We start from the raw sequence: 13,372 nt of genomic DNA, 5'->3' as shown, positions 1-13,372 counted from the left end.
GCCAGCTAGCAGAGGCTTGCTCGCTTCAGTGATGGAGGAAGCCAAGGTTCCCCGTCTGCTGCGGCCGGGCTCTGAGCTCCACTTTAAGCAACAAAGTTGCAATTATAGAAGCTAAACAAACCCCAGATACCTGCTTTCAGCCGGTGGTGGCCACGGAGCTGGAGCGGCAACAAAGTTTCAATTATAGAAGGTAAATAAATCCCAAAATAAGGAAAAAAAAGAAAAAAAGGAGAGGCTGGGAGCTTCAGTCGCCGGCAGGCTTGGCCAGCCTGAAAACCCTCAGCCCCTCATCCAGACTAGCCAGGCACCCCAGTGGGGACCCCCACCCTAAAGGGGGTGTGGCCAGCCTGAAAACAGCCATCAGCCCCTCATGCAGGCTGTCCAGGCACCCCAGTGGGGACCCCCACCCTGAAGGGAGTGCAGGCAGCCTGAAAACAGCCATCAGCCCCTCATCCAGGCTGGCCAGGCACCCCAGTGGGGACCCCCACCCTAAAGAGGGTGCAGACAGCCTGAAAACAGCCATCAGCCCCTCATCCAGGCTGGCCAGGCACCCCAGTGGGGACCCCCACCCTGAAGGGGTGTGACCAGCTGCAAACAGCCATCAGCCCCTCATCCAGGCTGGCCAGGCACCCCAGTGGGGACTCCCACCCTGAAGGGAGTGCAGGCAGCCTGAAAACAGCCATCAGGCCCTCATCCAGGCTGGCCAGGCACCCCAATGGGGACCCCCACCCTGATCCAGGACACCCTTCAGGGCAAACCAGCTGGCCCCCACCCGTGCACCAGACCTCTGTCCTATATAGTAAAAGGGTAATATGCAAACTGACCCTAACAGCAGAAAGACTGGGAATGACTGGTCACTATGACACACACTGACTACCAGGGGGCAGACGCTCAATGCTGGAGCTGCCCTCTGGTGGTCAGTGAGCTCCCACATGGGGGAGCTCTGCTCAGCCACAAGCCAGGCTGATGGCTGCCAGTACAGCAGTGGTGGTGGGAGCCTCTCCCGCCTCCTCAGCAGTGCTAAGGATGTCCGACTGCAGCTTAGGTCTGCTCCCCGCTGGCAAGTGGATATCCCCCAAGGGCTGCCAAGCTGCCAGAGGGATGTCTGATTGTCAGCTTAGGCCCAATCCCCCAGGGAGCAGGCCTAAGCCAGCAGATGGTCATCCCCCGAGGGGTCGCAGACTGCGAGAGGGCACAGACCGGGCTGAGGGACCTCCCCCCCCCCCCCCCCCCCCAGTGCACAAATTTTTGTGCACCGGGCCTCTAGTGTGTATATAGTTCTTAAAGTACATAACTGATACAGCTGAGTAAACAATATGCAAGAATTCTAACCACGAACTTTTAAAGATGGAGTGTTTACAGATGACATTGTAGTTAGTAGAATTAGCCATTTACTTTTATTGTTGGAGAGGTCAGTCATAGTGCCGTCTTTCACATGCCACCACATCTCTTCAGAGATTTGTAAATGGTTAAAGAATATACATGACAGAACATTATGTCTCTTTCACACTTGAAGATACTATATTTCTGCTGTTGTGTCCTAAGGTATAGCCATTCTTCATGTGCTGAAAATTATAACAACCTTTTCAGAACTGCATCAAAGGTCATTTTGTAGTCTGGAGGTGCTTTGTGCTTTGGGAGCTTTATCTTCAGTAAGAAAAGGTATATTTTATAAAGGGTTAAATAATGCTAATCCCTACATTCTAATTTCAGAACTAGAGTCCTGGTGCATGAAAATTCATGCACTTCGGGGACGGGGAGGTCCCTCAGCCTGGCCTATACCCTCTCGCAGCCCAGGACCCCTCGGGGGATGTCCAGCTGATGGCTTAGGCCCACTCCCCTGGGGATTGGGCCTAAGCTGGCAATCAGACATCCCTCATGGGAAGCGGGCCTACGCCATAGGTTGGACATCCTTAGTACTGCCGCAGAGGCAGGAGAGGCCCCCGCCACCGCCGTAGCACTGGGCAGCCAGGAGTCAGCTTCTGGCGGAGTGGCACTCCCCCTGTGGAAGTGCTCTGACCACCAGGGGGCAGCTCCTGTCTTGAGCGTCTGCCCCCCTGGTGGTCAGTGCACGTCATAGCAACCAGTCATTCCTGGTAGTGCTGCCATTAGGGTCAATTTGCATATTACCCTTTTATTATATAGGATACTGTAAAAATTTCAATGCAGGTTTAGTTCAGGGAATTAAGTAGAAAGCTTTTCTGTCAATGTTGTAGCCACTAGTCACGTGTGGCTGTTGAACACTTGAAATGTGGCTCATCTGAATGGAGATGTGATGTACATTGTAAGTGTAAGATGCATGCCAGATTTATAAGACTTAACACAAAATAATACTTTTTACATAGCTATATGTTTAAATGATATATTTGAATTTCTGATTAAATATACTGTGTTAAATTAATTTCATCTGTTTATTTTTTAAAGTGTGACTACTAGAAATTTTTAAATTATATATGTGACTTAAATTAATTTTCTGTTCGTAGTCACTTTACTACCCAGAATTGTTTTGGCTCGGACATCCCAGGACTGAACATGAACATAATTTAATACTTAAGTAGTATACATATTTCTATTAGAATTAGCAGCCTTAGATTGAAAAAGAAAGGCTTAGGATTAACTTCAAATCTATAAAAGAAAATCCAAAATACTAATATTGATTTCAAAACTGAGTTAATCTTTTACTATATAAACTGTTCCTTCTCCATGATGAAGGCCAAACTTGAAACCTGGATGTCATCCTGAACTCCCTTTCCTTCATCTCTCACATTGATAATCAGTTGGTGGAGTCACATCTTAAATCAGCAGTTCTCAACCTGTGGGTCGCGAACCCTTTGCCGGTCGAACAACCCTTTCACAGGGGTCGCCTAAGACCATCCTGCATATCAGATATTTACATTATGATTCATAACAGTAGCAACATTACAGTTATGAAGTAGCAACGAAAATAATTTTATGGTTGGGTCACAACATGAGGAACTGTATTTAAAAGGCCAGAAGGTTGAGAACCACTGTAAATCTTTCTAAAATCTTTCCCCTCCTCTTCACTCCCACTGCCACTATCTTGAGGCTCTCAGTGCCTCTCATGTTGACTGCTGTAGTCATCTTAGAGATGGATGACCTTTTGCCTACCTCCCACCCTCAAAGAGGCATCTCATCTCACTATCCCCAGAATCTAGCATAGAACAGAACCTATAGTAAGCACTCAATAAAAGCTTGTAGATTGAATGGATGACAGAGCTGCTGATATTAATCAAAAGTTGCAAAATGAAAAAAAGACTTTGAGTCCTACATTTAATGTATGTATATACAATTGCAGACACAAAGTAAATGCAGATGTCATTTTCTGGCTGAACTTGTCAATGCTTTAAAAATATTCAGCAACTTTTGTGTTCATATTCTTTACTTTAAGTTTTTCTTTGTTGGGTATTCTTGGAGGTGGTGATATAATAAGCATACTGTCTTGCCAAAGATTTTGATTTGCCAATATAAGTTTATGGCAGTCAGTCCAGGGAGCCACTGGTGCCATGAAGACAGCTCCTTGGTTTTGTCTGGAGTCCCATGGGATTAAACTACATCTGGCAATAAGTAGAGATTTTGGTCTGGCCCTCTTCAAAGGAAAAGACTGCTAGTATTTATCAGATCTATGTGGATAAGCAAATGGGAAAGGATTACATATTTTAGTTTTATTTTCCTTTCTTTTGTAACTAACTAGAAAATGAAACTTCCAGAACTTTGTACAACAAATTAAGACATTTTTTCTATGATTTAAAGAAGAAACCTATTCTTTTTTCTAGACCTAGGTGGATCATTGAGAATTTTAGATTAATGTTTTAATTGCTTAAGTGTATGTTTTTATAACTAGTGTATCTCAGAGAGCATAACAGCAATTTACAATGCTCAGATTTAATTTTCTAGGGATTTTGCCGTCCGTAAATATTAGGACATCATGGCTGGCATTTGGAGGCTTTTGTTGCCCATCTATCTGTGAGGGAAAGTTTACCTAAAATTAGTTTCAGAGGAGAAACTTGGACCTGTCTCTGGACAGGCCGCTGTCCCTTCCAAGTGAAGATGGGCCTTCCTCTACACATTTTAACAGATTATTAGCCCTGTGACTTGGCTTAGCTGTTGTTGAAGCCTGTGGCTCTTCATTTAACTGACAGAATAAAATGGCTGCATTCCAGGTACTTGTCATGGAGTATAATCTAGAATTTACCATTCGAAGCCTCACCTACAAGAACTAATGTTTATGCAGGGTTGCCTGAAGAATATGTAGTCTCTCCATTTGTCTATACTTTAAATCTATCTAGGATTAAGTCAGTCCCTTCGAGAGTCACATACCTGGATTCCATCATATTGCCAAGGGAGGAATTTCTTATCTCAGGAATAGAAATAATGTGTGTTTTTTTCTTTAGGCCATCTGGTTTATTTTTACATTATGGTCATATTTGACTCTTGTAAGTGTTCGTGTTTCTTTCTTTATGTTGCCTAATAGAATTCTAGCTGAGAGCCAGATATATAGTACACCTTTACCAAGTCGATGGAATTTCATGGCGTGATTTTTATGTACTTATCATTATTTTTATAGTTAAATTTATTTTATCTCGATGATTATGCATTTTTGTAAGCTCTAAATTGTTTTCTGAATGAAGTCATGCAAAACATAAACAAATAGTAAAGTAGATGAGTATCTCTGTCCTTGTATATAGTTGTTTGCCATCCATTCTTACGGGATAGAGTTTTTTTTTTAAAGCTCCATCTCCTTATTTGTATTATACTATAACTAGTTTAAAATATCTGTATATTATGAATTCCTAGATTTTAGATTAGGAGTGACCTAAGGTTGAAATGTTAATTAAATGTTTTAATGTTCTGTAGCTCTAAAGAAAATAGTTGGATAAAATGTCAGCGTGCAGGACTATTTTAAACATTGGGGGGAAAAATCATCTCCCTGAAAAGGAGGGTAATCGTACAAGTTTGCCTAATCCTTTTGATCTTGGCACACAGCAATACAGACTTCAGTTGAGATTAAAACTATGAATTTCAAAGGAAACATGGCCTTCAGTGTGTAAAATATATAACAGCTGGTTGACTAGTCCATTTAAAACTACACAATAGCAATCGTAGACAGAATGATTGTCCTGCCAAAAGATGCACGAGTGCCTGATGGTTATATCAGGGTATGACACTAACTCACACTACTTTTGTAATGGTAGAAATGTAGGAATGAGCGGTGTGCTGCCGACTCCAAAATCTCTCTTCTGCCCAACAGTTCAAGGGCAGTTTATAAGTACAGAACTCCCTTTACTGATTTTTCTATCTGCTTTCAGCCTGAACTTCAATGTGTTGTTGACTAAATTTCATTTTTTTAAGCTGTCAGATACAATTTTTTTTCTCAGCATCCAACAGTTCTTCCCCCCCCCCCTTTTAATCCTTGATCCTACCTTTCCCCCTATGGTTTTCATGACTTATTGTTCTTAATGTCACAACTTCACACAATTTTTCAGCCATAGAAATTAAACTTTTCTTTGTAAATAGTATAAAATTTTGATTTACATTTTTGTTATATATTTATTATTAAGGTAAATATCTGGATTCTGAAGCATGGTGATGTAATCAATATGGGAGAATGTTAACTCCTGTTAGTATATTTCATCAGCATTTTAATGTTTTCACTGTTGTGTTTTACCTGAAAAGGTAATCCTTAATTGGTTAATTAATGCATATTTTAAAGAAAATGGGGATTAATGTGGATTTGCCACTTTTGAATAATTCTATTTGGAAAGCATATTTATATTCAAAATCCATATCTGTTCATCATGAAAATATGTTAATTTTTCTGTGACTTTCGTTTCTTGAAATTTTTTGATATAACAGCTAATTTTCTATTCATTCTATTTATTTCAAAGAAAGAAACTGAAAATTTGCTAAAGTTACTTGGATTCATTACAAATTCAGAGCCAGCATTTAAGGAGTTAAAGTATCTTATTAGAGAGACAGGAAATCTGGCAACTATTGCAGAAACTAGACCTAATGGTGCACACAAACAATTTGTCAGTCTTCTTAAATGTGAATAGCTTTCCGCAAAGTGGCTGCTCTTGCTTTGTTTGAACAGGCTAAACTTTTCCTTTTTGGACTTTAAATCTTAGAAGTGAAATGTGATCCACATATTCAATCAAAATCATTTAATTCAAAGCATATTTTGATTGGAACAAAGTTGACATGGAAAGAAACTCTAGAATAAAAAAGTTGAAAGGACTTTATATCATATATTTAGCAGGAAAATTTGAAACAGTTCTAATTAGGCTGAAAAAAACAGCTTTCTTCAATGTAAATTACAAAGGTCATATATCAATGTTAAGGAAACATTACCACTAGTGTTTGAAATCCAGCACATGCAAACATAACAGACCAGTTCATTTTAAATATGTGTGTGTATGTGTGTGTGCGTAGAAGGCTGTATTACATGTATTTGAAATGAAAAATACTTAAAATTCCGAGTCCATAATGTTGTATATTACATTTTTGCCAATCCAAACATTAACTCCTTTGAAACATGTCACTATCTACACTCAAATGAATTCTCTTAATTATAAGTACAATTAAAATTTTATAAGACAAATTTTTATTTTTTCTTCCATTAAAAATATGATTAAATGCATTTTATAATACATATCAAGTCAAGAGAGTTAGTGATTTTTATTTTTTTATTTGAAACTTCAAGCTATAGGGTTTTATATCTCACAACATTGAATAGGGTCTTCCAGAAGCTTGGGCATGCAAGTAATGGTAAAGGTGTGCAGAAATGTGTATCTGGGCTGGTTATTTCTACACTTAAGGTTTATAAGTAATATTTACTTGTTTTGTTTGATTTTTTTAAATAACAATCATTTACCCTAAGATGTTAGTAGCTTTTATTTAGTTGTTTTCTTTTAAATGGTGTGGTATGAGAACATTCAGCAAAATATAAATAAACATTTGGAGTTATAAGTATGAGAAACAAATAATATACAAGTAAGTTTTCCTGGTCTTGAGGTAAACAATTAACATATAATTTATTTTGTTAATTGAAGTTGATATGCTTGATTTTATGTCATTTTTACATTAAAGAAAACTTGATTGTTTGAAAATAAAAGGAAATTGCTAGAGTATCTCTCAGCCATGCATGGGTTAAACACATGATTAATGCCTTTTATTTTAGACTTTTTATTCTCAAATAGCTTAGAGTTTCTTGGAAAAAGCAAACTATTTCTATGGAAGTTATAATATTATTTGACCCCACTGTAGGAAACAAGAATAATTTTATATAACTTTTTTTTTTTTTACCAATAAATAATTCATCTCCTTAATGAGTTAGTTTCATGAAAACAGATTACATTTTTTCAATGAGATTTATTGTTAGACACATATTCATATATGTTATAATGATTTCTGACACAGGGTTATACAAATGAGTTATTTATGAATAATTTACTATTATCTTTAAAATATTAAAGGTTTATTTTTTATGTTCTGCATGCATATCAAGCAAATAAAAGTTACTAATAAGTTGTATTTGACATCTGTTTACTGTACTTTTTAGCATATCTAAAAAAGTATTTTAGTCTTTGTATAATAGATCTCATTAAAGAAACAGATATCAACCCCCAGACAGTTTGTCAAGACTAATATGAGTCCCCCTGGATTGGATTGACAATTTGTGTGAGGTTTCATATGATAGTCTTTTCATAGTCTTATTTGATCCTTAACAATTGGACATTAGTCACTGATTTATTTTATAATAACTCAGATGAGTTGGATATTATTATATTGTGTTGGACATTTTAGTGGATTTTCTTGTTTACAAATTTTACTCAGAGCACACATTGGATGTAAATGATGTATTCAGCCTGCTAGGGGAGTACTAACAACTGATTGGTTAGGTTTGAGAGCAGCATGGGAAGCCTGTTACTATCCCCTAGCTGCAAACCATATTTAACTCCAACCTTAATGAGGACTGCCTGTCCTAAAGGCTTTGAAAAACCTCAAATGCTTAACATTCCACTGGCATGTTTTTATTTATTTGTGACTAAAAATGTGGATATAAATAAGTATTTTATATAGAGTATTTTTAACAATCAACATATAAAAAGGGATTTAAGGAATTTTTAATATGTTTTATGATTTGTTTTTTGACTCTCAAAAACAAAGGTTATAAAAAATGTAATCCCAAGGTATTCTATTTTGAATTACTTGTATTTTTTTTCCTCAACAATTTCTTTCCCCCTTCTTGTCTTTACCTCTTCCCTCAAGTCCGTAGTAAGTCCATTTATATTAAATACTTTTGGTTAGGCAGTTGTCATTCGCTGTTATCAAAAGAATGTTAAAGTCCTGAACTTACTTTGTACTGAAATGTACTAAAAGTTTTTGGAATTCTCTTATATCCTTAACTAGCGGTTCGTTTTTTGTTTTTTTGTTTTTTCTTTTTGGTTTTTTTTTTTAAAGATTTAGTATATTGCAAGAAATGCTTGAGGACAGTTAATGAGATTTTTAGTGTAGTCTTTAAATGTTTATTTAAAATTTATTCATGAAGGCAGTGTGTTTATCAACCTCTGCAAAGATGTTGCCAATCATTCCATGGTACTGGTCAAGCCCTTACGGACTGACCAGTATGATATTGAAAGGGGAGGGCTGAACCATGACACTGGAGTCATCTCTGCGTGTGTTTATGGTACTGTGTGAGCACAGTGTCTTTAAATTCAGCATTTTTGCTTAACATTGTGATGTGGTATCAAGGTTTAAGCATCTAAATCTAACCAACTTCAACATTTTGAATATGCATAAAAAAGTAATCAACATTAGTAAGACAATTCTTTGTTTGATGACAGCAAAATAAAATTGCTCTGGTTTTTAGGGCTTTAATATTGAGAAAATTCATTTGTACTTTGTCATTTGCTGAGCCTTCTAGAATTTTATAGTTTCAAATCACAATACCATGGACACTTGGGAGACTCCTGACTGTTTTATCTTATTAAACAATTTTGAAATCATTAATTTTTAATTAGCTTGGATGCAGGGTTTTTATAGTTTCAATAATGTGTGTATATGAACTAAACGTTTTTTATTTAAACTACTGGCGAGAGTATTATTTACATAAATAAGTGTAGGTTCTTTCCGAGAGTACATACTGTGAGTTTGCTTCATATGGTGGCACCTTTTTTGTAGATTCAGATATTACATGCTAATCTATTACATGCAGAGGTTTTCAGCAGTTTATGGACTCAAATTTTGAACAAATAAAAAGGATGTAATCTCAAAGATATGTAGAGGCTCTTCCCTGATTGAAAGTTCTAATTAAGTGAATTGGAGAAAATTAACTGAAATTAGCTGTCAGAAAGTCACATTTAAATGAGTGATGAGCTAGTCTGGCAGTAAACATTTAAATGATATAAATTGCCATTTAAGTGTATGGTTTAATGTTTGTCATGCATTAATGTGACATGAGACTGTAGTGACAATCAAGCAGCTTGCTCTAATTTGAACATATTTAGGGCTTTTGTGTGGAGTGCACTGCACACAAATTAAGACAATTGCTGTTTTTATGTGTCACTTTAAACATGTTCCCACCCCCCATTCCTACCCAAGGCCTGAGTTAATGAAACAAACGTATCACTTTGGGGTGCAACTTGCATTAATAGTTCCTGGATTTGGGGATTGATTTTTTTAAATCCACGTACTTAAAATAGAAATTTATTTAAAGCTATTACAAGACATTCTCTTCTTATGTCAAATAAAATAGGAAGCAGTTTTGTGTTCTCAAAGTTATTACAACCCATCTCTTCTTATGTCAAATAAAATATGAAGCAGTCTTGTGCTCTGTTAGCTATTTACTAAATGTATAAATACGAGTTTTACAAGAAATGTCTAAAATAGTAACTTTGACTTAAAACATGCTAAATTATTTTTAGGTATACTTTTTTTTCAGGTACACTTTGCAATATAAGAATTGCCTAGAGTTTTATTTACAGAATTATTTTTTATATTTTAAAGTACACCATATATTGTGAAGCCAAGTTAAATATTATTAAAGGAAATATATTTGAATTTGGCCATAAACATCTTTCTTATTCTTAGGCATTTATTTTAATAAACCAAATATTTGCACAAGTCTACACCTGTGAACTAATAGGAACTTATTTTGTGACGAGATAGTTTATTTCATTCTCATTGCTTGCTATAGAAGTTAGTCAACTTTGTTTTAAAAACAACAGACTTCTTTTTAAAATATTGATAACATAGCAAGTCACACCAAAACACATCATAGCCATTCACTTATTATTCTAACAGTAAGAATTTCATTGAGACACGTAACCTGATAAAACTTGGTACACTTCGGTTCACTCTTCAAAGTTTGAGTTTGAGAGATCTCTGATTTGAATCAGAGATAAAGTGGTCCATAATACTAAACTTTCATGTTGGAATAATTTTGAACAATAATAAATAATATAAATATAAATACCTCAAGAATGTCTCCAGTTTTCTTAAACTCTTATTTTTAACTTTATTAAATTTAGCGAACATTGGCATCTATTGTGTTTTAGGTACAGTGCCCGTAACTGGGAATGTAATGATCTGGAGTGGATCTGTGCCCAGCATTTCTACTGAATACTTGATTAAGTTCATTCATTATTTATTGGACATTGTTATGTTACCAGAATCAGATAATTTGGACTCATTTGATATTAATACCTAGAATAATAATTCAGTAATTATAAGTATCCCTCCTAAGATCTCATTTGTTGGCATGAAAATTCAGTTGAAATAACTAAATGATTTGGTTACAGTTATCACATGCAGTAAACAAAAAAATGTTTATACAGTATTTAGAAAAATTATAAATATTCTAAGTGGACAGTAAATTTTTAATGTTTTCACATTTGCTATCCTACAGTAGCCTTTACATTATATGACCTATCTTTGAAGCATGAATTGAGTACCTGTCACGCCTTGAGTTATGTGACCAAGATAGAACCTCATCCCTGGTCTTCACTGTGCTTACTCACAGTATGGTAGAATAACACCAAAATGTTAATGGTAGCAATCTATTATAATGACAAGTGCAGGAAAGACTCTAATCCTGTCTAATAAAGAGGGAATATGCTAATTGACCCTCACACCATCGCAAAGATGGCGGCGCCCACAGCCAATAAGGAGAGAATATGCTAATTGACTGCCCCGCCCTCAAATATGGCAGCACCCACAGCCACAAGATGGTGGTGCCCAGCCCCCCAGCCGCCCAGGGCCAGTCCGAGGTGCAGGTAACCAGGGCTGGCCGAGGCTTGTGCTGCCGACAGTGGAGGCAGCAGAGGTGTGATGGGGGCCTCGCCTTCCCCTGATCACCGGGTCACATTCCACCCCTGAGGGCTCCCGGACTGTGAGAGGGGGCAGGCCGGGCTGAGGGACCCCCCACCTCCAGTGCGTGAATTTTCATGCACCGGGCCTCTCATTGTAAATAAGGGAGAACAGATTCTGGTGCAAAATAGGACATCAGACTTAGTCTGTTCACAGTAAATTTAGCATCAAACTTTACTGCTTGTTCTCAATTTCTCTACATATTTTAAAAATAGAATTCAGCATAATAATACAACCTATGCCCTTTTTCAGGCTCTGGAAAGTGAATTTGTTTCCTGCCAGCTTCACCAGTGGATTGATCTCATTTTTGGCTATAAACAGCAAGGACCAGAGGCTGTTCGATCCCTCAATGTGTTCTATTACCTGACCTATGAAGGAGCTGTCAACCTGAATTCAATAACTGATCCTGTGCTGAGAGAGGTAATTACCTGACTGGGGCTAACAGGTGTCTTTAGACTAGAAGGTACTAGATGTCATCTTCCTCCTACTTTCTTTTGACTAAAGATGAAACTGAAACCAGGTGGATGAAGTATCTTAAGCAGAATAACCTTCCAGTTAGAGACTTAGTTGGAACTTGAACCCAGGACTGTCTTCTAATAAAATGCTTGACTCAATAAAAAAATGAGAGCTTCTTCAAGCTGAAACCATGAAGGGATAAATAATAATATTTATAATTTCTATAACTTTGAAGGCTACTCACTAATTTAAAGTATTAGGAAAATAATTTAATAAAGAAATAAGACTGTAAGCATATATCTATTTAAATGTGATAAAACACATATTTATATATGATACATAAGTACCTGTATAGCCATAGATGGTAATAGTAGGAATGAAATCTAACATTTTCATACATTAGCTTTATTCTTGAAAGTCTTACAGATGTCCCCTTTGTTTTTTCCCCTTGACCCCTCCACCCTGTACCCGCACCTCCGAGGCCTTCACCACACTATTGTCAGTATCCGTGGGTTATGCATATATTGCATACAAGTTCTTTGGTTGATCTCTTCCCACCCACCCCTGCCTTTGAGATTTGGCAGCCTGTTCCATGCTGCTATGTCTCTGGATCTATTTTGTTCATTAGTTGATTTTGTTCATTAGATTCCACAGATGAGTGAGATCATGTGATACTTATCTTTCTCTATTGGCTTATTTTGCTTTTAGCATAATCACTTTAAAGAGAACATTATGTGTAATAAGTAAGGTTTGTCATTTTTCACCAGTACTCAGTACATTCCTTTATAATTCTGTGTATGACCTGGTCATGTTGACAGTGCATAATAAGCACTCATCATACTCATCACACCTTAATTTATGTTTATATTTTACTAGAGGCCCAGTGCACGAAATTCATGCACTGGTAAGGTCCCTCGCACCTTCCTCCGGCCACCTGCCACCACCACCAGCCAGGGAGGGCCTCCCTCCCTTCCCCCAGCTGGCCTCACCCTCTGGTTGAATTCCCGGAAGAACTCCCAGTCGAAGGGACAGTTTGCATATTATGCTTTTATTATATAGGATGCTATATAAACATATATTTATATTAGATTCAGCATGCATTTCTAATAATGTGGCTTGCTGTGTTCTAAGTATGGTAGGTACCTGATGTGTTTGAAAGAATATATCACTTCATTACTTAGTACTATTTATATAAATATATATGATTAATTCACAAAGCTTTTTTTTATGTAACATGTCTAGCCAATTCTTTTTCTTTTTATTGAATTTATTAGGGTGACATTGGTGAATAAAATTATATAGCTTTTAGGTGTACAATTCTATAATACATCATCTGTATATTGTATTGTGTATTCACCACCTTAAGTCAAGTCTCCTTCCATCACCATTTAAACCCCCCTTTACCTTCTTCTACCTCTACCCACCTCCCTTTCTCTCTGGAAATCACCATACTGTTGTTCTACAAGGCTTTCTGAATGTTATTTAACAAATGTGATCATCTTTTATTACAGCCATTCTATGTCATAAT

The 13,372-nt window shown here is 37.0% G+C and overlaps 1 protein-coding gene across 8 annotated transcripts in view; it reads left to right on the top strand.

The window, feature by feature from the left end:
• Positions 1 to 13,372, top strand: part of LRBA (LPS responsive beige-like anchor protein) — a 559,344-nt gene that overhangs the window by 480,311 nt on the left and 65,661 nt on the right. For all 8 annotated transcript variants that reach the window (XM_036315411.1, XM_036315409.1, XM_036315413.1 and 5 more), the window contains one exon: positions 11,641 to 11,808. In XM_036315411.1, coding sequence (XP_036171304.1) covers positions 11,641 to 11,808 — 168 coding nt within the window. The remainder of the gene's footprint in view (positions 1 to 11,640; positions 11,809 to 13,372) is intronic.

Source organism: Myotis myotis, unplaced genomic scaffold (assembly GCF_014108235.1).
Source record: "Myotis myotis isolate mMyoMyo1 unplaced genomic scaffold, mMyoMyo1.p scaffold_m19_p_6, whole genome shotgun sequence".
Taxonomy (NCBI): Eukaryota; Metazoa; Chordata; class Mammalia; order Chiroptera; family Vespertilionidae; genus Myotis; species Myotis myotis.
Note: the sequence above shows the minus strand (reverse complement) of the source record. Positions and strands in the feature narration are given on the sequence as shown.